Here is a 27768-nt window from a genome sequence, read left to right on the forward strand (position 1 = left end):
TATGAGCATGTGTGTATATGACCATGTGTGTATGAGTGTGTATATATGAGTGTGTGTGTGTGTGTATGAGTTTGAGAATATGGGTATAAAAGTCTGAGAACAACTCTCAATAGTTGGTTCTTGGTTTTTACCTTGATGGGACAGGGTCTCTCTTGTTTCTGCTTGTTGTACTATAGTCTTCAGGCTGGTTGGCCCTCAGTTTTACAGATCCCTCTGTCCCATCTCTACCTCTCACCTCACCATGGGATGCTGGGATTGCAGATGTGCACCCCTGCATCTATGTTTCTTAAAAGATTTTATCTTATTTGTAATTCTCTGTGTGTATGTCTGTGTGTAGCTATGTGCACATGAATGCAGATGCCGTCAGAGACCAGGAGAGGGCATCACATCTCTCAGAGCTGGAGTTTCAGGTGGTTGTGAGCTACCAGATGGGTGCTGAGAACCAAAATCATGTCCTCTGCTACAGCAACAATGCTCTTAATTGCTGTGCCATTTCTCCAGCCTCTACCCCTCCTCTCCCTGCTGCTACTACTACTACTGGTTCCAGGGGTCAAATTCAAATAGTCAGTCTTGCATGGCAAGTACTTTTACGCTCTAAACTATGTCCCTGGCCCTTACTTAATTTTTATTTTGCTTGGCTTTTATAAAATTAAAAACCACATGAAGAATTCGAACAGGTGAAACGTTTTTTGAATGAGTCTGACCAATAGAAAAAATAAAACATAGAAAGGGTAGAAAGGGTTAAGGGTAGAAAGGGTTACTGACAGGCTGGGAGCCAAACTGAGTATCTTCTCATTTTTCTTTTGGTTTTGTTTTTTTATTTGTTTTGTTTTGTTTTGTTTGTACTGTTCTGTGACAAGCTATGATTCATATGCTTGCCAAATATAAAAGGGCTGTTGGCTCTGGCTTTTTAAGACCTTTAATACTCATGGATCCAGAGTTTTATAAGAAGAGTACAAGGGAAGAAACTATAAAACAAAAATGGATTCCTCGTAGCTGGTCAGAAGGCCAACGCCATCTCAATGACAACTGTATTAATACACCCTTCAGAACAAAACTAAACAAAACCACAAATCACATTTGTCCAATGGTTTGCCTCTGTCTGGACTACTGATAGGATCAAAGTTTAAAACTACTTTAATGCGCCATATTGCTGATCACTCATAGCCAGCCAGCGCTTACACGTTTCTTGGTGTACTGTGGAGACTTACGAAAATGGCCAATAGCAGTCTGGTGTTTCGAGCATGGTTTCAGGAGGCAGGTAAGGTATTAGGGAAGCTTGTCTTTCTTTCTTCTCTTCCCTACACAGTCCCTGCACTGCTGAGCAATGGACTCCGTTTATCTTATGACTATTTCAGGGTACATTTGGGCACAGACATCTACAGCCACTTCCTTCTAGAATACAAATCTTGTTCTTCATTTCCCCTTTCTGAGCCTGCAGTCCATCTCAGAACACAGCAACCCAATTCTTCTATGGAAATCCTCTCCCTATCATGTATGTGTCTAACTGGCGGTGTGTCCAATTCTCTTCCCTACCAGCGTCTATGTATCGACTGTCCCCCTGTGTGTCCTCTGGCTATGAACTCTGGTGATGAGGTGGATGACACACAGGATCTATTGTGCTTGTGACGTACAGACTCATGGGAGGTATCCTGAGAGAGAATCACTAGCCTCAGATGCCTTCTCTCCAACAGCTTCTCCTTCACTTTCATTGAATATGGTATCAAGAACCCAGGTTGAGGGCTGGAGAGCCGGCTCAGTGGTTAAGAGCACTGACTGTTCTTCCAGAGGTCCTGAGTTCAAATCCCAGCAACCACATGGTGGCTCACAGCTATCTGTAATGGGATCTGATACCCTCTTCTGGTGTCTCTGAAGACAGTGACAGTGTACTCATATACATAACATAAATAAATCTTAGAGAGAGAAAGGAAGGAAGGAAGGAAGGAAGGAAGGAAGGAAGGAAGGAAGGAAGGAAGGAAGGAGGGAAGGAAGGAAGGAGAGAGGGGGGAGGGAGGGAGAGGGAGAAAGAGAGAGAGAGAGAGAGAGAGAGAGAGAGAGAGAGAGAGAGAGAACAAACAGGTTGATTAAAAGGAAAAAAAAATCCAGACTATTTCCTTGTGTGGCTCCATCAACAGCATGAACGACTTTACTCAGAACAACAATTTTGTTTTATTTCTTCTGAGTTTACCAAGGCAGAACAACAGCCTGCCCTCTGTGTGTGGTCCAGAGACCTAATCTCATTGGCATCATCTGGTTGCTACTTAGAAATGCAGAACCCCGGGTCCCAACCCAGACAAAGCCAAAAATTCCCTTTAACAAGTCCTCATCTGACTTAGAAGCTGAGGAGAGTGCAAGATGCTTTCCAGTGAAGGTTAGAAGTGTCCGAGGTCTCTCTAGAGCTGAACTGCTTAAATGAGCTCCCGAGGCTGCCTACTTAAACCAACATCCAAATAAAACTGATGATTTTATCTCTATTTGTGTGCACGTAGACTTAGAATTTATAAATAAATTTTAAGAAGTTTCCTGAGAGAGAAAAACAGAAATCTAGATTCCTGTGTTTGAGCCTCAGTAGGATGCTAATTCCATGAAATATTAGTAGAAATCACAAGAAGGGATACTTCCCTATGGCTTTCGATTTAGGACGTGAGTCCACTGAAGTTTTCTTGACCTCAAGTCTCCTCAATGCTTAATTTGGTGCTGTTCGCTACTACTGTCTTGTACAGTGGCTGTATACAAAACTTTGCTTGAAAACATTTATTGTCCCCTTTGCCGGGCACTGTGGTAATCGTCAGGTCTGTAAGATGCCAGGGTCTTCCTGGGAAGGCCTTACCTACTCGATGGGGAGAAATTACAGTAACGGGTCACATCAGTACACCCACCGAGGTGGCAGTGATGTACAAGCCCTGGCTGACACCCAGTGAATGCACAGGACCCTCTGTTCACTCTCCAAAGGGCGTGAGCCAGCTCATTGAACGTTTCTCAAAAGTGCTTTCATATAAGCAGTACTGTGACCTCTGGGCTGTGGGAGGAAAGATGTGCTTCGTGCCTCAGGGAGAGGGTGGGGAGAAAATGAGCAAAGCCTGAGGAAGACTTCCTCAGGAAATCCCCTGTGGTATTCCTTCATGGACCTTTCCCCCCTCTGTTACTATTGTCCTGCTTTCCAGTTCAGTGAGTGCCCTTGGCTTTACATGAATTATCTAAGAAATAAAGTGACATGCTGCTCATAGCAGCTCCCATACATTTAGTAGGATAGTCACCTGGTCACCTTCGCTCATTACAAATAGAATGACATTTAATCCTGGAAATCAGTTCTCAGGTCTGCTAGCTTCCTGCCCAATAACCAAGGATTTGTTGGCCCCACTAAGGTTCTAGTTGCTTTTGTGCCTCTCGCTCTCCTGGTGTGCTAAAGGCAACAGGGCCTTACTTGCACACTTTAGTTGATTTCACAAACCCATCAAACCTGAATAAACACAGCCCTACACCGAATCTGACAGTCAATATATTAACTCCCGTGAGTAATTAAATCATCTGTTTTCACATCCTCTTTACTTCAGCCTTAACCAGAGTCCACTGTGGGACGGCCTGTCCACCACACTTTTCCAGGCCAAGAAATCACTTCTGGGGATTCCTAAGATGTTGTTTGTTTATTTAAGACAAGTGGAGATCATTGAAACTGAATTTATTTACACAAGTAAGGGAAAGAAGTGTTTTTCAAGGACAGTGCATTTAAGGTCTATAAACACAGGGGAAAATGTGAGTCTCCTAGCTGAATTTAGGGCTAAGAACAGAAACAGGCTCAAACTAAGTGGTTGCTAAGGGGAGAGAAGAAGAAGGGAGAGTTCTCCCTCCTCTATGGACCAAGCTACTCCAAGAAATACTGTACTTCCAAAGGAGCATAGTTTCTGTCATAGAGACCTCTGGTCTCCTATGTGACTATAACCCCTGATGGTTTGGCCATGGCAGGTGTATTAAAGATGGAAGAATAAGCCATGTAGCACCAAGGAGTGCACTGTCTTACAGTGGGAGGTAGGGAAGAGCCCTAATCTGTAGCATTTGGCAATGTCTATGGCTTTAATATTCCCACTGTAGCTGGTTTCAAGCTAACAGATTTAAGGATGGGAGATACTGAAGATGGAGCTTAGAGACTCACGTGCTCAGCAAGCAACACTACCACTGAGCTTCATCCTCAGCCCCCAAAGTTTTACATTAGGAAATCAAATAGACTGTAAGTGGTGTGTTCCCATCCTTCGCACACAGTCTAGACACTTACACCAACCACCAGGTGCAAGCACCGCTCTCTGGTCAGAACCTGAATGTGTATCAGAATGTCTTGAGAGCTCTTGCTGATCTCCTGACTCTAAAACCCCAATAGGGAAGTGATGGGGGAGGGGTGCGGATACTTCTGTACAAGCATCATTGGTGATTCAGATCCAACCTTTCTGGCGTCTTACTGAGCTCTGAGGACCACTGCATATGTCAGCCCTACCTCTGGGGCCAGCCACCTTTACTTCTACCCTGGGAATGAAAGAGTCTGAGCTAACAATCACCTATAACATAATCTCTTCACTGAGTTAGCTGTACCTCCTGCAGAAAACCTGAAAGCGGTGCCGAAACTCTGGCTAGTCATGACATAAACTCTGGTAAGCATCCATGTCAGTTTTCTTCTCTGAAGAGAGATGTTTAGCATAGGGCCTGGTTTTATCCAAGAGAATCTGTGAAAAAAGTTCCAAAGCCGGGTGTGGTAGCGCACACCTTTAATCCCAGCACTCAGGAGGCAGAGGCAGGCGGATTTCTGAGTTTGAGGCCAGCCTGGTCTACAGAGTGAGTTCCAGGACAGCCAGGGCTATAGAGAGAAACCCTGTCTCGGGAAAAAAAAAAAAAAGAAGAAGAAGAAGAAGAAGTTGTTCCAAGATGTTTGTTTTCTGTGTACCATTTCAGAATAATTATCTGGAAATTCCAATCACCGAACCTCTTATTCATAGGATATAGATTATGTGTATATGTGGTGTGTGTGTGTGTGTGTGTGTGTGAGAGAGAGAGAGAGAGAGATTTATGATGAACCTAGCTTACCCCCACACCGACATTTCCTTTTGTTCTATGTTGACCTATTTTGGAGCAGTACAGCATTGGACTACTGTAGGTACGTTATTGTGCTGGCACTGAAATAATCCCTGAATCCAGTCCCTCCCAGAGTTTCTCCTTCGCCATCCCCATCTTTTCAACACTAAAGGATTTATTGAGTGTTTTGTGGGTGGGAATTTGACTGGGCATGGACTATTGACAGCCATCCTAGGATGCTTCTGTACAAATTTCCCTCACTTTCGTAGAGCATGTTTAAAACAGATGTTTGACCACATGCCTTAAGAACAAAGTTAGCTCTTCTTAGGACACACCTCCTTAGTTCCTTTATAATAACTTTTTTTTTTAATGTCCAGAAACAACGTTTCTAACCATGGCGAAGTCTTTCTCAGTATGGTAAGCAAAGCAACAATCAGAAAACAATGCAGAATACCAAAGTAGCAACCTCTGGGACAGTTGGCATACCCTTCCTTCATCCCAAGGGGCTGGAATAAATGCAGCCAATTGCCTTTTAGGGGCAAGTGGATAAAAATACACTTGTTCTCTCTGCTCTGACCCCTAAACCAAGTGTTTACTAAGATCCTGTCTGGTCACTTAGTTACAGTTACCTACACTAGAGAGTCTGTCATCCAAACAGCTTACCCCACCCCCACCCCCACCCCCTCTGGCTTCCTCCCACACTCTTCCTCCTGGCTTGGGCCAAAAGAACTCAACATACAGAAGAAATGCATGTGCCTTGGGTGGGTGGCCATTTTCTGTCCTTCAGAGTCTACTCACACAGCCTGTTCATGTGACAAAGCCTCCATATTTCTCTTCACTTGGATCTCTGTCAACTATTTCATTTCCTGCTCTTGTATACTGAGTCTTGCCCATCCATTTGCTTACAGGTAAAAGCTTTACGTTAATGAAATCCAGAATGCCTTACCATAAGACACAGTTGGGAACCCGAGACATCCTCGGTTTTCAGCTCCTGAGCCTATGTCCAGGGCACTGCTTCTCAGGTGCCGGGAGCGTCTCCTGGGACAGTAAAACCCCGGTGGGCTCTTCCTTTCCAAGTACAATTTGGCAAAGCCATATAAGTTCATTTTGCGGCATACGAACAACACAGGCGTCTCTGTTTTATTCTGGAAGCAAGAGCGGATGATTCCACTGTAGAGTCAAAATGAAGTAACTGTTTTTGAAAAAGCAAACTTTAAATAGAACCAGCAGCATGGCAACTTTCTATTTCTAACACAAAAAGTAAAACCAGAGGGGCAAGAAATAGGAAAAAAAATCAACATAGCATAATATAGTAACCATACTATGGTGATTCTTCTAAAAGATTAAGTAACGTATGAACATTTATATTCTCCCTGTAAGAACCGTTACAAACTGGTAAATAAAAGTCAGTCAAGACTGGGTGTTTGGCACACACCTTAATTCCAGTACTGGGAGGCAGAAGCAGGAAGATCTTGAGTTCAAAGCCAGACTGGGCTGCATGGGGAGAGCCTGTCTCTAAATAAATAAATAAATAAATAAATAAATAAATAAATAGAAATAAAGCTGAAGATATAGGTCAGTAATAGAGTATTTGCCTAGGGGTTCACTTCCCAGAGTGCATACAACCACTTACATACATACGCACACATTCACATGAATGTATGTACCTACTTACACACACATTCACATGCATTCACATACATACACACACATATACTCATACACGTGCACACACATTCTCTCTCTCTCTCTCTCTCTCTCTCTCTCACACACACACACACACACATTCATGAGTCAACTTGGAAAGTGATAAATGATAATAAACTCTCTCCAGTGTCTCTCAAAGTAAAGTTCATTGAGTAAATAAGATAGCCCTTTACATTTGATGACGATGATAAATATTAAGCAAGCAAGCAAGTAAGTATATCTGTATCAAAATCTTCAGAAAAATCTGGACAAACTTAGAAGGAAGGAAATGGGATGAGGTTAAATGACTGCCTGGGTAGACCCTGTGCTGAGCAATGCAAAGGCGACATACATAGTGACCATAGCTAAGTACTGTCAGCTTCTCCTTACAGAAGGAGCTCTAGGCTTAACCTGATCCCACATTTATCCAGGTTCATACAATTGGTCAGTGGCAAGTCTGGGTTTGGTACCCAAGTCATTCTGACTACAAAGACCTAGATGCAATCAATGAACCACAAAATTCTAAGGAATTCTACTCTATACCATGAGCTATCTGAAAACAAATTATATAGTTACAGTTATAGTTATTAAATATACATAACAATGTATATTATTAAAACAAATATATAACTACATAATTATATATAGTAATAAATTTATATATTATAACTATATAACTATATATAGAATTCTATATAGAATTCTCTATATATACATTTTTAGAGAAAAGAGTCATTGTAAGGGACATTTTTTTTTTCAAAGTCTAGCATTTGGTGTGGCATAGCGTTCTGCTTCCTGATAAACAGCCAGGTAAAAATCTAAATCTAAAGACCTGCCATCCTCCTAAGCCATTGCTTCTCGGCCTTCCTAAAGCTGTGACCCTTGGATACAGTTCCTCCTGCTGTGGCTACCCTCAACCATAAACTTATCTTCCTTGCTACTCCATAACTGTAATTTTGCTACTGTTACAAAGCATAATATAAATATCTGATATGCAAGCTATCTGGTATGTGACCCCCCATGAAAGGGTCCTTTGAGCCCTAAAGAAGTCAAGACCCACAGGTTGAAAAACACTGTCCTAAGGATCTTACTACAAAAAAATACAGAAGTGGGGAGAGTTCCAGAAGGCCAACAGAAACAAATGGGGGTTGGTGGGGGGAGGCAGGAATGACCCTGTATAAATGTGAGCAAGGGTAAATTTATTCAGAATAACCAGAAAACCTCCCTGAGAGGAGACTGAAAGTTTCTATAGATACCCAAAAAGGGTGCAGGAATGCAGAGTGTTGATCTTAAGATAAGTTATGGCCCTACAACAAAGAGGAATAATTAGAGATAATTACATGCAAGAAAAAGAATTTCAGATTGATGAATGTGGGAAAAATTGCTTCCAGTGAAAGGCATTATTTGGAGTGGAGAATGTCTCCTGCAGAGTTGTAATATTTTTTTTTATCACAAATAATAAATAACAGAACTGAACTAAGTGAAGCATTAAGTGTAAGAAATAGCTGTGCCCACGTGACTCAGCATAATGGACTGTGCTTTGGCCATGCGTGTTGTGGGTCTTGTTTGTTTTATCTTTCTGTTTCTAGTATCTCTGTGTTACATGCAGTAGTGCTAAGAAACCATTAAAGCCTGTAAAAGAAATAGTGTGGTCCTTTGGGGACTTCACCAAAACAGAAAATCATTCCATGCTTACAGAGAGGTCCATTCATTCAATCATTCATTCAACAAAGGTTGAATTGCCAAAGTAAGTTGGCTACAGACGTAGGCTTTAATGGATGTCATTATTATCTTTCTTACCTTCTAGGCTTCACACTGTACTGTAGAGATGACCGTGAGACAGGGAGAGACTAGCAAAGACTACCCGTCATTAAGAAATACTAGATAACACCATTGTCTTTACGAGTCAGGGTTTCTACTGCTGCAGTGAAACACATGACCAAGAAGCAAGTTGGGGAGGGAAGGGTTTATTCAGCTTACACATCCACAATGCTGTTCATCACCAAAGGAAGTCAATACTGAAACTCACACAGGACAGGAACCTGGAGGCAGGAGCTGTTAGAGAGCCCAGGGAGGAGTTGCTTACTGGCTTGCTTCCCCTGGCTTCCCCAGCAATGACACCACTCTCAATGGGCTGGGCCCTCCCTCATTGATCACTAATTGAGAAAATGCCTTACAGCTGGATCTCATGGAAGCATTTCCTCTTCTCTATGATAACTCCAGCTTGTGTCAATTTGACACACAAAACCAGCCAGTACAACCATTCATTTCGAAAATCCAACCTAGGGGCTGGAGAGATGGCTCATCAATCAAGAGCACTGGAACTCTTCCAGGGAAACAAAGTTTGCTTTCTACTATCAACATGGCTGCTCACCATCACTTGGAACTCCAGCTCCAGGAGATCTGATACCCTCTTCTGATCCCTGTGGGCAATTGTGTGTGTGTGTGTGTATGTGTGCGCACACACACACACACACACACACACACCCCACAAATAAAAATAAATCCAAAAAACAAGAATTCCAAAAAAGAAAGGGAAAAAATAAACAAACAAACAAAACCTCACCTTACTCAATACTTGTCATGTGCAAGGCCTATTCTGGTCATTCCACAGACAACAAAACGGAGCCTCTACCCTAATAGAAAATCTCACCACCTCACCATGTGGTTATAGAATTAAAAACTTAAAAGTGTTAGGAAGGGAAACAAATGCTGTGATAGGTGATAGGCCAGACTTATCGTATCCATTCAGAGGAAAGCTCTAAGGTGCGTGCTGTCAGTAGGAACTAGGGCTTCTCTCTCAAGGAAAAGGGTTCGCTAGAGATGGCCCCGATCCTGGCCAGGTGACTGACTGGTGAGTGGATTGGGAGTAGGAGAGGGTGAGCAGGTGGTATTTCATTTCAAAGCATGATCCGGACAAGAATAATAACTGTGGTGTGTGGCAGAGCCAAGTTCTTCAGAGTCAAGCAACATACATAAAATCATATCTGGAAGTTTTCTAGTAAATTGAATGCGTCTGTATATTCAGAAGTACTTTCCCTGGTTTAAAACGTCACAAACCGAGATGATAGAGCTGTTTTCCTTCTTTCTCTCTCTCTCTCTTTCTTTCTCTCTCTCTTTCTTTCTTTCTTTCTTTTTTTTAAACCATGTAAGATCTTTTAGATATCTCCAGGAATAAATAGAAACTGGCACAGTTACAATTGGTAAACAGGAAAAAAAAATCACACACACTCACACACACACACACACACACACACCGAACCAAAAATAAAAATAAAAAACAAATAGAGGCCTGACCATCTCAGCCACTGTCATGGATTAAAAATAAAGGTCATGACGTCAGTATTTATTTACATTATACACTTAAATTTTTACCAAAGGCAGATAAGAAATATACTAAATTACCTCCCATATACTGTCTAAGACATTGAATAAAAGCATTTCTTACGTGTGATGAATTTTCCTATGCCACATGAGACAGCTAATTCACGATAGAATAAATTTCAGTAAACTAAAGGCATATGTTACTTTGGATTACTTTGAAAACAGTATGTATAATATTCAATATAATATATTGAATATTATAAACAGCTAGATGTCAGCTGAATGAAATGTATTTATCGATTCGGGGATGGTTAGGAAAACATGCCTAAGTGGCTATCTTGCCTTTCACAGGGTGAGAGCTCCATTTACTTTTATCCTTTAGTTTCATAGCTGTTCATCCACTAACAAAACTGGTTGTTTTTGTAGCTGTTGGGTTACTATCAAAGAGATGGCGGGAGAATGGAAGGAGTAAACAGAAAGAAAGGGGCGCCTTTCATCTACTATTGAACTTCACACTTAATACATTAGTAACAGCTTATACTATCTCCTCTCTGCTTGGAACTGTGTCCCAAAATCATCCCCCCCCCCTTTAAATCCCCACTCCCTCTGAGAGCCTCAGCACGCAGCTGCCAGCTCCTGAAATGTCTTTGCTATTTAAAAAAAAAAAAAAAAAAAAAAAAAAAAAAAAAAACCAGAAGTTGGGTAGGGCCTTGGCCTTTCCAGGAGAAAACAAAGCTGGGAGCCTGGGAGGCGCTGCACTGAGGAAGGCGTGGTCACAGGACCGCGGTGAAAGGTCCCCAAGCTGCCACTTCTTTCCCAGCTTAGGGCCTTGAACTTTTGAGTGCTGTTTTTAGAAACGCTAAATCAGGAACAAATACGTTCAGGGTATTTTTCTCTCGGTGTATCTTTTGCCAGCAGAGCAGCAAAAAGTTAAGGAACTACCAGGTAACGCTAAAGAGCCCTGAGTAGCCTTTCTATGGTGAGCTCAGTCTCAGAGTGCGAGACATCCATACAGGGGCTGCAGTCCCGCTGAAGGTGGGAATAGGGGTGGAAAGACAACCTTGGTACCCTCGGACACCACCACCACCACTATCAACAACAACAACAACGCCTTAAGTACCCATCCAAAAAATAAGTGACCACAGGGTTCCTGGCTATTGTTACTGGCATTTGTATTCTTAAATTCAGGCACTGAGCAGCTTTGACTACAGGTTCACTCTCTCTAAGCAGCAGGACCATAAATCACACCCTACTTTTACCTCCTACTCTGATTTACTACATGAGTGATAGGTTGGTGTTTTTATCCAAGCAAAGGACTGTGCAACCAAAGAGGAACTTAATTCTAACTCACGGGGTAATCAGAAAAGGTATGCTACAATGCTGCCACCACATTCCTCCCAAGGGCAAAGTAAAGAGGCGAACTAGAAAGCCAGTTGGATTGTTTATCCCCTTAAAAAATATACCATTATGTATGTGTCCTGAGGTCATTGCTGGGTTTCCCTCTGTATTCTCATACACGGTGGACTAACTCCATCATAACACTCACTGCAGTGACATGGCTCAGCTGGTAAAGGTCCCTGCTGCCCAGCCCAGTGGCCTACATTAAATGCCTGGAACCCACCTAAAGGTAGGAGGGAAAAACAACTCCAGGAAGTTGTTCGCACCCACACAGCACACAGTGATGATGATAATCAGAAAAAGTTACGTAATCTTCACTGATGAGGTTCGTGTCTAATGACAAGCAGAAGTCAGGGACTTGCACCGCTCTGTCTGTCAAAACTTGGACAGTCTCAGAAAAGTAACTATAGCACTTCTTTTCCCTCATTTGTGGTTTCTAAGTTTTATTTGGACACCAAATAAAGGTATCTGTGCATGTGACATTAAAGTAGATGTGAAGCTTCCCAGAGAAATAAGGAATTAATGGCGGGTAGAGAGGGTTCTGGAGGGATAATGTGCTCAAAGTACTTTCTATACTTGTGTGAGAATGTCCCTATGCAGCCCAGTAGTATAAACTAGAAGTGTATAGTAACCTAGCATACACTAGAAGTGTATAGTAACCTAGCATACACTAGGAGTGTATAGTAACCTAGCATACACTAGGAGTGTATAGTAACCTAGCATACACTAGGAGTGTATAGTAACCTAGCATACACGATGAGTGTATAGTAACCTAGCATACACTAGGAGTGTATAGTAACCTAGCATACACGAGGAGTGTATAGTAACCTAACATACACTAGGAGTGTATAGTAACCTAGCATACACTATGAATGTATAGTAACCTAGCATACATGATGAGTGTATAGTAACCTAGCATACACTAGGAGTGTATAGCAACCAAAATGTAAAAAGTAAAATAATGCCTCGCATCGTGGAAAAGTAAATGCTTGAGTTGAATTTAAAAAGAACCATCAACCAGCCAATGATGTAGCACCGCATTAATCCCAGCACTCTGGAGGCAGAGGCAGGAGGTTCTCTATGAATTCTAAGACAGCCTGGTCTAGAGTGAGTTCCAAGGAAGACAAATACAGAGAAATCCAGTCCTGGAAAAAAAAATAAGGAAAAAAATAAGGAAAAGAAAAAGAAGAATGAGTATAAAACAGATGCTAGGGACTCAGAACTGAACCATGACCTCTCCGCAGCCCCCCAATCTCCCCAAGAAATGCAGATTCTGTGTGTCAGATACTGACACCCATCAAACTTCAGGAGCCAAGAATGCAAGGCAAGTCCCACCCCCCCTTGCCCCGCCCCCTTGCAGTCTGAGAAGGAACGCAGTGGAGGATGCCGGGCCTTCTGCCTGCAGCTAGTTCTGCATAGTTTCTCACTGGTATTTCTGTCTTGTTATTATGCAAAAAGTCACATTGACAGGAATCCATTAGCACACGTAATAGAATCGCATTCTTCACTGGCCATTCCTGACTTGTGTATCAGTTTTAAAAACGGAAGGTCCTACTGAGAGGTCAACTCCTAGACAGACTTTTATTTTATTTTACTTTATTCCTTTTTCCATGAATGGAAAAGCTCTGAGTGGGGTCCCCTGGGTGAAGACCTACAGCATCTGCCTTCGGTCTCAATCTCCTGCAGCCACTGTTAAGAACAGAAATGATTTAAGCGAGCGACACACCGACTGTTGGTTTAATCATCTAGTTTTGTGCTTTCGTGTATGGTTTTATTTAGTGTCATGTCTGTGCTGTTCCCTACATGTTATCTCGGTGTATTCACGTTCCATGGTATGCATACTTTCTACGTTGGTTAGTTAAAAACAAGTAATAAACCCAGGTGCCCAGCATGATAGTTCACCAGGAAAAGTCACTTGCCAGGCTAGCCCTGCGACCTCCATTTAATCCACATAAGGATGAAAGGAAAGAGCTGGGCCATACAGAGTTGTTCTCTGACCTGTACACATGTGCCATGGCAGGCACACACCTATACATCATAACAATACATACATCATGTGTGCAGACGCATCATACCCACACATTGTACATTATATGTATATAACCCAGTGATTAAGAGAAATTACCTCTAAGAACAAGGGGTAAAGCAACAGTGATCTGATATCTTAAGAGAAAATTCTGGAAGATCCTCATAATCCAATCAAGCCCTTGGGAAAATTAGGAAGCTTAATAAAGACATAGCAATACATAACTGCACTCAACTTAAATGACATTATCATCACAAGAACCTCGGTGTTTTCAAGATTAAAATCTTTTTCTGTACTACATAAGTCCCTTTATAGTGGAATAGTTATTATTTTCCCTTTTTTATTAACTTATTTAGTCACTTTACATCCCTATAGCACTCCCCTTCCCTCCTCTTTTCACGGTTCTACCCTCACAAATCCACCCCCACTACCCCATCTCCTTCTCCTCAGGCAAGGGGAAGCCCCTCTTGGGTACCACCCTGCCATGGGACATCGAGTCTCCACAGGGCTAAACTCATCCTTTTCCACTGAGGTCCAACCAGGCTGTCCAGTTAGGGGAAGGGATCCAATGGCAGGCAACAGAGTGAGAGATAGTCCCCGCTCCAATTGTTATCGGACCCACTTGAAGACCACATCTGCTACAAATGTGGTCCAGCCCTGCATGGTGGTTCAGTCTCTGTGAGCCCCCATGGACCCAGGTTAGTTCACTCTGTAGGTTTTCTTGTGGTGTGCTTGACTCCTCTGGCTTGCTCAATCCTATTCCTCACTCTTCCACAAGACTCCCCTGAGCGCCACCTGATGTTTGGCTGTGGATCTCTGCATCTGTTTCCCTCAGCTGCTGCATGAAGCCTCTGAGGAGACAGTTATGCTAGGTTCCTATGTGCAAGCACAGCAGAGCTATCATTAATAGTGTCAGGGATTGGCTCTCTCCCGTGGGATGGGTCTCACGTTGGGCCAGTCATTGGTCGTCTGTTTCCTCAACCTCTGCTCCATCCTTATTGCTGTGCAATTTGTAGGCAGGACAAATTTTGGGTTGGTTCTTTTGAATAGGTTGATGTCCCCCTCCCTCTACTGCAAGTCCTGCCTGGCTACAGGAGGTGGTCACTTAAGGCTCCATATCCTTGCTGTTAGGAGTCTCAGCTAGAAAAATCCCCATTAAATATGCTTATATGGTGGTGGTGGAGGTGGTGGTGGTGGTGGTGGGGTGTGTGTGTGTGTGTGTGTGAGAGAGAGAGAGAGAGAGAGAGAGAGAGAGAGAGAGAGAGAGAGTGATGGTGCCTATGAGAGGAGTCATCGGACATTCAAGAGTTGTTCCTCTCCTCCTCCATGGTTCTAGGGATCAAACCCATGTCATGAGGTTAGCATGTTGACGTTTACCCGCTGAGACATCTCACCAGCTCTGAAATGATTATTCTCATAAACTGCAAGTCTCTTCAAAGGGCAAAGGATATCTAGTTCAACTTAGATCCCTATCAGTCTCCTTAGTACTCGCTTAGCACAGAGTAGCTGTTCATTAAATGTGCATTGACTAAATGAATGGATAGATGACCTTGTGCAAATACATGGTTGTCCCTTTTCCCACTTGCTAAGCATGTTTGTCATTGCATTTTAATTCGATCTAGTGAGGGTTTTTTTTTAATTATCTGAAATGTATAATTAAATAAACATTGGAGGAGGTAGATTATGATCTTCACAATGAAAAAAAAATGGAAAACGCCACTGTTTCTAGTGTAAGCTAAAATGCTACCAAAGCTATAGGAAGAAATGCTATCCTTAAAGCAACCAAGGTTTCCAAAACTCCGTCGTGTGAATTAGTGTTGACTCCTTAAAGACAGCAGACTTGTTCCTTAGATAGGACCACGAATGGCTGCCTTGAGCACCAAGCCAGGGGAAGTGGAGAGGGCTGAGGAGGGATGATACAGCTTGCTCTGTTAGGGTTGGCACTCTGTTTTAAACATTCTGCCTTTGGACAGCTGGGGTTGTTGGCTCCGTTGGTAAGAGTACTCAAAGTGCTTGCTGCCAAGCCTGGTGTCTGAGTTCAATGCCTGGACCCTACATGGTAGAAACAGAGAACCAACTGCCACCGGTTGTCCTCTATCTATCCCTACACACTCGCTGTGAGCACTCAGCACCTCAAATGCATGGCCTGGAGATGCTGTATAAGCTAGACATGAGTGATGTGTGGAACTCTGGAAACTATGTGTGCAGGGAGGGCTAGGCCCTCTCGCAGGAACAGCACAGAATCAGGAGAGTGCTGTGTGCCTAGAAACAGTAGGTAGCATTTCATTAGGATAAGGGGCATTCGAAGAGGATAATGAAAGCCAAGACTAGAGAGGTAGACAAGGGCCCTAGCGTGCAATGTTCGACTAGTGGTTGTTATGTTCTAAACTGCAAAGTCTTTCATAAACATTAGGATTATTATCGTCAGCTCTCGATTCTTCTCCAGTAAATGAATAACAGAACAAATAAAAGGTTCACTCTAAGAAGATAACTCACGCCTTTTGCAGACAAAGGAGCTAGCATTATGCCATTGTGATGGCTCTCCACCAAAGGCGGCACGTGGAAGGGTGTGGCAAGGGGGTTGCACACACTACAGTGTCATAAACGCTACCCAGGAGTGTTTATTTGAGAACACTGATCTCATGCTTTCTGGTTAAAACAGCAAGGAAGATTGTGCCAGCCACCATATCTCCAACTCCTATTCTCAGAAAACTATTGGGGACTTCCTGACTGATAGTGGTTCGGGCCTAATATCAATCTTACATGATTCTGCAGTATTTGACGCTGTTAACCACCTGGAACTTTCTCAGCTTCTGTTTTCCATAGCTGGTTTTCTTCCCCCACCCCACCCCCTCCGCCTTCCTATCTAACCCTTGGCCATCTAAGCTATTATCCCTCCACCTGTTTGTGTTGGAAGGCTGGCCTCCATGAAGGGCCTGTGACTGTCCCCTCACTCTGTACACCTTTGGGGATCTCCCCATGATCTCTTGGCTTCAACTCCCATTGCCTGAAAACTCTTTAAACGGTTTTTGGGATCCTCCAGCTTTTCTCTCCACCCTCAGATTATTTCCAGCTGTCCATTATAACTTCTTAACATATCCCACAAGCGCATCCCAGCTCATAGATGTCTAACCCCAAGTTCATGTTTTTCTCCCTATTTTGCAACCTCTACCCCATGTAGCCCTTTATACCTGAGTCTTCTCTTGCTCATTTTCATAAACAATGTCCTCTTCTCTCTATAAACTAGAGAGCTCAAACCTTCCTCCACACGTGCTTCCCCTTGACAACGGTGTCTCATCCAGATGGTCTTTATTTGTTACTGTTCTGTGGCTCTTTCTCTTACATGGGGTTCTTAGCCTCAAATATGCTCTATCTTTTAAAACAAACACAAAACTAGCTGGTGGTGGCATATGCCTTTAATCCCAGCACTTGGGAGGCAGAGGCAGGCAGATTTCTGAGTTCAAGGCCAGCCTGGTCTACAAAGTGAGTTCCAGGACATCCAAGGCTACACAGAGAAACCCTGTCTCAAAAAAAGAAAAAAGAAAAAAGAAAGAAGAGAAGAGAAGAGAAAAGAAGAGAAAAGAAGAGAAAAGAAGAGAAAAGAAGAAAAGAAAAGTCCAGGGTAGTTTGGCTGAGGCCACTGTAGGGAGTATTTTGTCTTTAATCTAGGTAACGTTGAAGACATCAAATTGAGCATCAGTTAGAGGACCCATGTGAAGTCATGGTTTAGCACTTATAATGACCCAAATAAGCAAATTTCATATAGAATTCACACGCACACGCGTGCACACAGATCCTCATTCAGTTTCACATACCCGGCCACGTTTAGCTTTGGAAAGCGCTATCTGACCTCAGAGTTGGATTCTCTGGAGACGTCTCTTTATCACATCCTCTATGTACCCCTGAACTGAAACTTTTCCTGTGAAGGCCTTCGTGTTAATAAGCCTAACGATCCATTCTTTCCTTATCTTCTCGGCAGTAGCTGTGTTAGACAGTTGACATCATCTTCTTCCTTCAAGCCTTAGTGACATCCAGAACCGCGGTTCTCAACCTGTGGGTCTTGCTCTCTTTGAGGACCAAACGATCTTTCACAGGGGTCCCCTAAGACCATCGGAAAACACAGATATCTACATTACGATTCCATAAGGAACCGTGTTAAAGGGCGGCAGCATTAGGGAGGCTGAGAACCACTATTCCAGAACACCATCTGCTTGTAATTCCTCTCTCAATCAGTGTTCCTTCTCTGCCTGCCTCACTGGCTTGTCCGTCCTCGTCTCCTCAGCCAAAAGGTTTTATATTTAATGCTCTCAACTTTGGAATAAGTTCCAAGGTTCTTATTTTGCAGCAGACATGCTTTCTAATTATATCTTGTTTCTCTGTCGTGTAATTATCTTTCGTTCACCAAGCGTACACCAGATGGCTAAAGAACGCACCTCAGAAACATCCTGTTTGATGAGGTGAAGACACTTGCCAGGCATAAGATGCACACAGGTGACAAACAGACACCTGGTGACAAACAGGTGACAAACAGGTGACAAACGCTCATCATGTTCATGTCTCTTCTGCTGTAGCATGTTCCTGCCACCCGGTTGGATCGGCGATCCTTCCTTTCAGCTCAGTGACCTTCTGCGACCCCAGCAATGGTGACTGCCCCTGCAAGCCTGGGGTGGCGGGGCCACATTGCGACAGATGCATGGTGGGATACTGGGGTTTTGGAGACTACGGCTGCAGACCTTGCGATTGTGCAGGGAGCTGCGACCCGCTCACAGGAGACTGCATCAGCAGGTGAATGTGCATGCCTCCTGTTCTTGTCTCTGAGTTGTTCAAGCTTTCGGGAGATTGGGAGGTGACTGAATGCCGTTAAGTAGAGTGCACACAGCTGCACATAACTTAAAAAAAATTTTTTTACAGTTTGCAAAATCAAAAATTTGTTCTTGGGATTGAGTCGGGGATCACCTAATTCATTTTGCAAAATAAATTATTTTGCACAGTAGACTCTTAACACAGCACTGTTACTGGAAAGTGAAAGAAAGTAAGTAGATAAATAGGAAGGTTTGGGTCTATATGGCAGGACTCATTGTTACTTGGTTTCTAAGACATCTCTCACTAAGTTTGCCGTTGTGTTCTGTCCCGTCAGTAACGCTGATGTAGACTGGTACCACGAAGTCCCCGCCTTTCACTCGCTGCACAATAAGAGTGAGCCCAGCTGGGAATGGGAGGATGAGCAAGGATTTTCTGCCCTCCGACACTCAGGTGAGATGTGCGGGGCCACGACTGTAGATCCACAGCTGCTCTTGAGCAGTGGTGATTGGGTCAGGGGACAGCTTTCCGAGTCTTCTGAGGGGCATTCTTTGGTTCTGAGTTTTAATAAATGAATGGCCTGTCCCCATAGATGTGAAAGTGAAAAACAGTTGGGGATTTTTTTAATGGGCTGTTGTGGTTTTTTTATGATCTTATATTTTATATAAAATATATAAATTTATATTTATATGCATTTAATATATAATTATATGTATTTATAATTTATACATGTGATATATATTAACTTTGTATGATATCTCTGACCCACAGAGGTTGTTTTCTGGCTCTGACACAGCCTGTGTCTGGTTTATTTTCTCCTTTTCCTAACATGGCTGTGTATTTAAACCTAAGATGGGGCTGATTAGATGGCTCAGCAAGCATAAGGATCTGAATTTGATCTGTGTTATGTGACAAACTTTTCCTGGGGAGACACAACATACAGGTCTATTCACCCAACAGGAAACCCAGACAGACCAAAGTCTGTCTGGATACCACCAAAGTCCAACTTGGTGAACCAATGAATTTTATTGGGATTACTTACAGGAATATGGGTGAGGAGTCACTTAGAGAGGCAGAAATGACTCAAAGACATCTATCTGTACCATCAAAGCCCACCCCAGCATGGGTGACAGCCCACAAAATCTGGGACACCTAGGAAACACTGCACAGCCAGCAGGCAGCTCAACAGGTTGGAGAGTGTCCTGTCTGGGTTCTTCAGTAAGTCTACCCTTCTTCCAGGCAGTTCAGCTGGTTGCTACTTCTTTCAGGCAGCTAGCTGGTCAGATCTCTGCAGCTTTTCTCCACTGAGTCTTCGTGGCACCTCGGCTCATCTGAAAATCTTCTTTCCATCAGCTTCCTCATCCAAGGAGCACTCTCAGGTTTATGCTTACTCTGGCAAGGAGTGGCCTAGTGAATCTGGTTAGTTTCAGGGACTTCCTGAAGCTGTTTTGAGAGGTTTATCTTCTTCCTGAGAGAGCTTCCCTGCAGGATAGATCGTTTCAAACTAGGAGGAAACTGTTACATATGAAAATTTCCCAGAACATCCTTTAAACAACAAATAAACAAACACCACAAAAACCTATTATGGGACACACCTTTAATCCCAGCTCTTGAGGTGTGGGGGAAGGAAAGAAGAGCAGACAAGAGGACACCTGGGGCTTGCTGGCCAGGCAATCCAGCTATAATCAGCAAGCTCCAAGTTTATTGAGAGGAAATCTGTATCAAGAAATAAAGTACAACAAAATAGATACTTGACATGCACTCTAGCCTCGACCACACACATGCATCCCACACACCTACACACAGATACCCCAAAATGCACACATATATACAGATAAATAAAGATACAAATGTATCTGAGTATGAATTTACAAAACTGTACTACATGAATATAATATTTTTCAAACATTTTATTATTTTCAGACATACAGAGAAATTTAGAATTGTCATTTAATTTAATCTACATTTTTAAATAATGAAAGAAAACATTCTTTTAACATTTTCATAGGGAACCTATAGCCCAAGGCCAAAAATGTTGGTGTGTAATTTTTTTTTTTATGATTCAAGCCAGACATGACAATACAAGCCTTTAACCTTAGCATTTGGGAGACAGAGGCATGAGAATCTCTGTGAGTTCAAGACCAGGTTAGTCTACATAGCAAGTTCTAGGACAATCAGGGCTACATGGACAGGCACTGTCTCAAAACCAACAAAATCCATGAACCCAAATTTGAGAGTCAGTGTTATTTGCTATTCTGTTTGTCTCACTAAGCATAATGTCATAATAATTTCCCTAACTTTTAATAGAAAGAAGGTAGGGAATATAGATGAGGTTGTCTTATCTATTTATTTGTGTTTGAGACAAAGTATGAAAGCCTCTCTGCCTCCCAAGTGCTGGAATTACAGACGTGCACCGTGCTTGGCTCCCATCTTTATCTTTTTAGGCATTTGAGGAAGAAGACAAATATTTATCATTATTTTTGGCCTTCATGGTATTTAGTCTGTATTTTATCACTTTAGCCACTCTGAAAGCTGTCCTCTACTTTGCTACAACAATGACTTCTAATCTGTAACTGCTTGCTCGACCAAATCTGTAATAATCAGGTCATTTGGACTCCAGGACATCCAGTAAGCCCATTGTGCATGCTATCAGGGAGCTGGCAGCATGCCCAGTGAGCACATAAAGTGTCCCACAGCTGTCAGGCCCCGAGTGTCCCCAGGGAGCCTCTGGGAACCATCTGGATGAGTTCCTGAGGGAGGAAGACAGCTCCGCTTTCATGGTACCTTCGGGTGTAGCTCAGTGCTCCTCGGTCCCTTTCTTCAACAGATGAGACAGCCAGTTTCTTAAGCGGTTAAAAAGCCCATTCATCTTCCTACCTAAACACCATTAAAAGCTTCCAACCATAACTACAAAGTAATATGCCAAAAATTGGTATTTGTCACAAAGTAAACTTAATCTCTCTTATTCTTATTCTTCCCCTCCTCCTCCTCCTCCTCCTCCTCCTCCTCCTCCTCCTCCTCCTTCTTCTTCTTCTTCTTCTTCTTCTTCTTCTTCTTCTTCTTTCCCCACCTCCCTTTCTCTTTCTCCCATCTTCCTCAGTGCCAGAGATGAAACCCTGAGCCATGTACATGCTAGGCAAAGAGTTCTACAGCTGAGTTCATTCTCAGCCCTCTACTCTGCCATTTCTACCATTTGTGAGGTAGAAAAAAAACCAAAAACAACAACAACAACAACAAAACAGATGTAAATTCTAACTTCCCTAATGACAAACCTGGCTTTAACTAGTACCAGAAAACTGTGAGCAATGTTCGTCTTTCAAAATGTTTCAGCCACCTACTGTAACCCAACAGGCTTTTTCAATTTCCAGATTTCTTAAACCCTGACAAATGCAAAATCTTGTTCTCTGAGATTGGCTCTCATGATCTGTCCAGGCTGGGCGTGAACTCCTGGGAAACAGTCCCCTGGGCTCAGCTTTCTGAGTAACTGAGACAACAACATAAACTCCCCCACAGAACCCAGCTTGGCCAATGCATGTTAATGCTTGAACTCTTAAGCATGTGAAGAAAGGGGATTGTCAGGCAGCCAGAGACAGACCTTCACATGACAGACTTGTGTGTGCCCCCAAAAAGTCTAACAAGAGAGCTTTGTAGTAAGGAATGGTGTGCACCATTCACTCGTAGTTCCATTAGGTTTTATGGTGGTGTGGCAGCAAGCACACACCCTGCTTCAATGCAGCTTTTAAAGGCCGTGGGCCATTCACCTACCACCACTTCAAATGAGTCCACCGATGTGTTTCAATGATAAGTGAATCACAATGGTATGCTGTGAGCACCTTTAACTTCTCTTTCTCACCATTTAATTCTACTAGGGATCTTACACTTGCAAATCTTAGGCTCTTTTTTTCATGGGTTGCTATAGCTTATGTGCCAGAGTTTTCTATGCCACTCTCTCTGGATTGGCCCAGATTCTGCCCAGATGTTTTGTCGGTCTTCTCTGATTCACTCCATCCTCCTTATTCTAGACCACCATCATTTTGGCCTGACCAGATCCATTTTCCCTCTTTCCTGATACTTCTGGGTTAGCGCCAGTCAATTTTGCTATAGGAAGCTTTCCTTTCTCACTCACCCTAAAAGCCAACCCAATATCCTCTCTGTCTCTGGAAACGTGTCTTAGGTAGGGTTTTATTGCTGTGAAGAGACACTGTGACCAAGGCAACTCTTAGAGGGGAAAACATGTAATTGGGGCTGGCTTATAGTTTCAGAGGTTCTGTACGTTATCATCACAGCGGGAAGCATGGCAGCATGCAGTCAGACATGGTGCTGGAGGAGTTGAGAGTTCTGCATCTTGCTCTGAAGACAGCCAGGAGGAGACTGTCTCCCACACTGGGTAGAGCCTAAGCCTAAGAGGCCTCAAATTCTGCCTACACAGTGACACACTTCCTCCAACAAGGCGACACCTCCTAGGCCACACTCTATGGTCAAGCATTCAAACACATGGAATGATAGAGCACAAACAACCATACATCAGTGGTGACTAAGTCTACGCATGATAAAGTGCATGGTTCCAGAGGCAAAGCTGGAACCCCCTAGGTCTGTTTCCCAACATCTCTTGTGCCCCGCTGATTGTTGTTCTTACTGAGGTCTGATTTCAGCTGTTTCTCCCTTCAGAGAGCTATCATCCTCCATCCCTCAGAACAACCAACTAGATAGACAAATTGCTACTAAAGCCTTTAAAACTTTAAAGTCCAGAAATATCCCCCCCACCCCCAATGTTCCTGTTTCTGTTAGTGATATCACAGTACTCGGTCATTAACTGAAAACTTGACTTTTAAGACGTTCATTTTTGTTCAAAGGTGTTTTGAAAGTTTTCTCTGGAGACTGGCAGTGCTCTCATGCGCCAGTTCTAGCAGATGAGTTCAACGGTTGGAAGAAACTACCCCATGTTTTTATAAAAAACCATTCCTAGATCTTTCTCCAGCCATGAAGGCTTTTCTTGTCTTCCCAAACATGGGACCCTGCCACCTAAGCACGTTGGACTTCTATCATAGGCTACTTAGTCACTTTTTATACACACCCTTTGACTTAACAAATTGCTAGCCTTAGGCAAGAGTCATACCTTGCTCATACTTACATGTTCTGAAGGATATCACCGCGCCTAGAGCATCATATGGTACCCAGTTACCTCCAATGGACTACCAAATATTGCATTTGATTTTCCTTGACATTTTAATTACCTGGATATTTAGTATGCTTAGTTACTTTTCTGTAGGTTTTCACTTTCAGCTGTTCTTTTTGTTGTTGTTAACATAGAGTATTGACAGTAGACTGTATTTATCGAAACATCACTTTGTCGTTGGAATGTGATGTTGATTTTATCTTCCATATTTTATTCTGGTCAGTATTTTATTAGACAGTAATTGCATTTAGAAGGAGACTTTACTTCTATTGAGTCATCTTCACGACTGCATAATACTTCCACGTGTTATATGAACCAATGAAGGAATAAACTGTTATGTAGATTTGCACCCCTCCTCCCCCCCCATAACACAATTTTCCATTTGCTTTCTGTAGGTAAATGTGAATGTAAGGAACAGGTGTTAGGAAACCCCAAAGCCTTTTGTGGAATGAAGTATTCATATGGTGAGTGGGAATCCTCGAAGCCTGGGTATTCTCTATTCAGACAACGAACAGAGGTTTCTAAGGAAACGAGGTGCCTGGCTGATGTAATCCCATAATGCATCAGATGCTTGGGCAATGGGAAGAAGGCTGTTTATGAGGCATTCATTAAAACTGGTGGTGGTGCAGGCCTTTAATGCCAGCACTCAGGAGGCAGAGGCAAGTGGATGGATCTCTATGTGTTTGAGGCCAGCCTGGTCTACAGATGGAGTTCCAGGACAGCCAGGGCTACCCAGAGAAGAAAATAGAGCTTCTCTAAATAATTACTATCTTCAGATTCTAAAGGCTCTGTAATCATAGTGTACTACTCTGTATAGCAGTGAATTAGTTAACCGCTTTGGCTCCTGGTGGGTCTCACACACGATGTACCAAGAGCTCTCTGGATTCTCAAATGAAAGACACACCCCTCACACACACACACACACACACACACACACACACACACACACCAGCTAATTTTGTTATGCCTTGACTAGCTCAATGGCTGAGCACTTCTAAACCTCCCTGCACGCTGCCAGCATTCCTGACTTAACACCTTTTAAATCTATATTTTATCTTATTGCTCTGGCTCCTTCTGGGCAACCCCGTTATCTTTGCTGCCCAAGATGCTCTGGGCAGCCTTTCTGGGGGCTGCATATCTTCTTGTATCTACATTTTGGCCATTACTCCCTCCTGTTCCTTCCCAGCATGGTCCTTCCTCTGCCCTTCTCCATGATATCCTTTCTCTCTCCTCCCTGGGTTTCTTCTCTCGGGAACCTAGAAGCCCCGCCCCCACCCCTCTCTCTGCCCAACCATTGACCATTGGCTCTTCTATGATCAATCAAAAACCAATTGGGAACAGGGACTTTCAGCGTTTGAACACACAGATCGGGAGATTTGGGGGCCAAATCAAGTAGGTATTTTTATTACGGAGGAGTGATGAATGTTTGAACTGGTCAACTGACTCTGTTCTACATTTTACAATGTATATATTAAAATATTACATAGGATTTCATAAGTGTGTACTATATCTATGTGTCAACTTAGAAATATTGCTTAATTATTAAAAATTAAAAGAAGGGTCTGGAGAGATGGTTCAGCAGTTAAGAACACGTGCCAGTCTTCCAGAGGACCAGGGATCAGTTCTCAGTTTGCACACGGAAGCTTATAACTGTCTGCTACTCTAGCTCAAGGAGGGGATGTGAGGCTTTCTTCTGGCCTCCCTGGGCACAAGACACACACGTGGTGCACATACACACACATACATACATACATACATACATACATACATACATGCAGGCAAACACTCATACACATAAAGTCAAAATAAATAAGTTTTAAAATAAGTCAAGTGAGAAAAATACTACAGCCTCTCCAGCGTGGAGGAGGACAGTTGACCTCACCTGGTCAGCTTGAATTGCACTCCAGCGAACAGTAAACAGGCAATCATGTTACATAAACTCTGTAGAGGGATGGAAGACAGACTCGACCAAAGCATTTTGTTCTTGGCCATATTATCATACACAGTCAGCAAAAGAACTACAATAGGATCAGAATCTAAATAAAAACCTGGACAATAGTTCTACTTCCTATTTATTCTCTCTCTGTAGATTTGATATATCAATATACTTTTTTGTTTTGATTTTTTTTTCCTTTCTGGGTCAATGTTTCTCTGTGTAGCCCTGTGCTGTCCTGAAACTCTCTCTGTAGACCAGGCTGGCCTTGAACTCATAGAGATCTGCCCACCTCCACCTCCCAAGTGCTGGGATTAAGGTGTGTGCTACCATGCTTGGCTCAGCTGAATATACTTAAAATTGCATTTGCAGTAGGCGATGGTTAATGTCTTTGCAGTGTCATAATACTGGAGGGGGCAAAGGTTGAAATTTCCCAATAAAGAGAAAATAAAATGTAAATGAGATTAAATCACCGCAAGGGTGAATGAGCCTCATGACCTTAAAAGCAGGTTTCTGTATCTTGATTTTCCTCAATTCACCCTTCCTTCACACTTGGAAATGACCATTTAAATAGTTATAATTTCAACAGAAAACATGAAATCTGTATGCTTTTTTTTTTTAAAGTTTGGAATTCTGTCGTTACAGTGTTAAAAATCAAGATCTTATCAGCCCACGACAAAGGCTCCCATGCCGAGGTCAACGTGAAGATTAAGAAAGTCTTAAAGTCCACCAAACTGAAGATCTTACGAGGCAAGAGAACGCTATACCCAGAGTCCTGGACTAACAGAGGCTGCACCTGTCCAATCCTCAATCCAGGTGAGCACCGGTTAGACTTTCCATCCCGTGACCCTTACCTCTGCACATTGCCTGTCTTATGTGATATCCTTCGAACCAAACCGCCATAAAAGCATCTCTCCTTGTACCTTATGAGCACTGGGTAAAATCCAAAAGGAATTCTTTGAACTAGCATTAAAATATACACCCCCCCAAAAGAAATATCTCCTCCATGTGCTCCATAAAAGGAAAGTATTTTAAAATCCAGCAATATAATACTTCGTGTCCTGAAAGAGAAGCCTCAGATTGGTTCCAGGTGCCCTCGGCTTTGACCGCACTTTCAAGAGCTTATCTGCCTCTATGTGCGTTATTGGAAAGCTAGGTCCTATTACATGAGAACCTGTTCCCAAAGGAAGCGCCAATGCAAAAGCCCATCTGTGCAAATAACACTGAAACCGCTTCTACTGTTGCATGAGAAGCATCTGTTTCTCCTGGAGAGAAAAACAGTTCTCCAGTTTTCATCGGATTGCTTCCCAATTGGATGATCATTCTGGTCTGAAATGAGAAACAGCCGGGGAAATGATTTCAGTACAATCTTAGTGAGACCCGAAATGGAGCGAGATTTGATTTGAACCTTAAAAATATAAGGCAGAGATGGTGGTGATAGTGGTCACAGGTGAGTTCTTACGACCCCTTAGGAGTCCAGACTTCCAGGACTCTACAAAGATAGCCCTCTGGCAGTGGGACTCTCAGAATGTAGGGCCAGCTGGGACAGGGCTCTCCCATGACAACCTTCCATCGGGATGTGTAAGAACTCTGCTGGCCTATCCTACGTGTAAACACCCACCTCACGGACTTCTTCCCTGCTCCCTTGCTAAATTTGAAAGCAGGATTTAGCTTTTTTATCATAGTCCCTCTAACGCCCATTCAGCATTGGCACTCAAATAATACTAGCGTAACAATCAATAATAGGCTCTGGGCAAACAAATCCTTCTAAAAAGCCTTCTTCCCTCTTCCTGCCTTTTGTGATTTCCTGTGTATGCAATAATCCTCTGTGTCGTAGGACACCACTGAGACAGGTGCATCATTTATAGTCCAGGTCTAATTTATTCCCCTTATGAGCCAGGAAACCACAGCTATGTTAATAAGAGCTCTTAATTAACGAAAGAAAAGAAATGGATAACAGAGAAAACTACAAATAAAATATCCATTTAAACATTTAAACAGCAAAATTTTTTTAAAAAAATAATGTTTTCTCAAGTTAACTAATTTTTTTGTACTTCCATCCCTCTGATGTTTATTTCACTTAATTTCATTTAAATTTCAATAAGGTAGAAGGGAAATTTTCTTAATTGTAAAAATAAATAGTTCCAAAAAATAAATAAAACCTTGGATTTTTTAATACAGGAAACAAAGAGTCATTCGTTTAAATTCTGTTTTTCAATGATCTGTGCTTGAGAGCTCTTATGAGCAATTTTCTATTATCTTGGCAAAGGGGAAAGAGAGAGAGAGAGAGAGAGAGAGAGAGAGAGAGAGAGAGAGAGAGAGAGAGAGGCTAATCCAGTTTTGCCGAATGACATTAAAAACCAAGCC

General features: G+C 42.7%; 1 protein-coding gene across 1 annotated transcript in view; it reads left to right on the forward strand.

The window, feature by feature from the left end:
• Ntn4 (netrin 4) overlaps nucleotides 1-27768 on the forward strand; it is a 109486-nt gene that overhangs the window by 77393 nt on the left and 4325 nt on the right. The window contains exons 6-9 of the mRNA XM_021174419.2: nucleotides 18064-18277; nucleotides 18630-18745; nucleotides 23864-23932; nucleotides 26047-26217. Of these exons, the coding sequence (XP_021030078.1) occupies nucleotides 18064-18277; nucleotides 18630-18745; nucleotides 23864-23932; nucleotides 26047-26217 (570 nt within the window). The remainder of the gene's footprint in view (nucleotides 1-18063; nucleotides 18278-18629; nucleotides 18746-23863; nucleotides 23933-26046; nucleotides 26218-27768) is intronic.

This window comes from Mus caroli, chromosome 10 (genome assembly GCF_900094665.2).
Source record: "Mus caroli chromosome 10, CAROLI_EIJ_v1.1, whole genome shotgun sequence".
Classification (NCBI taxonomy): Eukaryota; Metazoa; Chordata; class Mammalia; order Rodentia; family Muridae; genus Mus; species Mus caroli.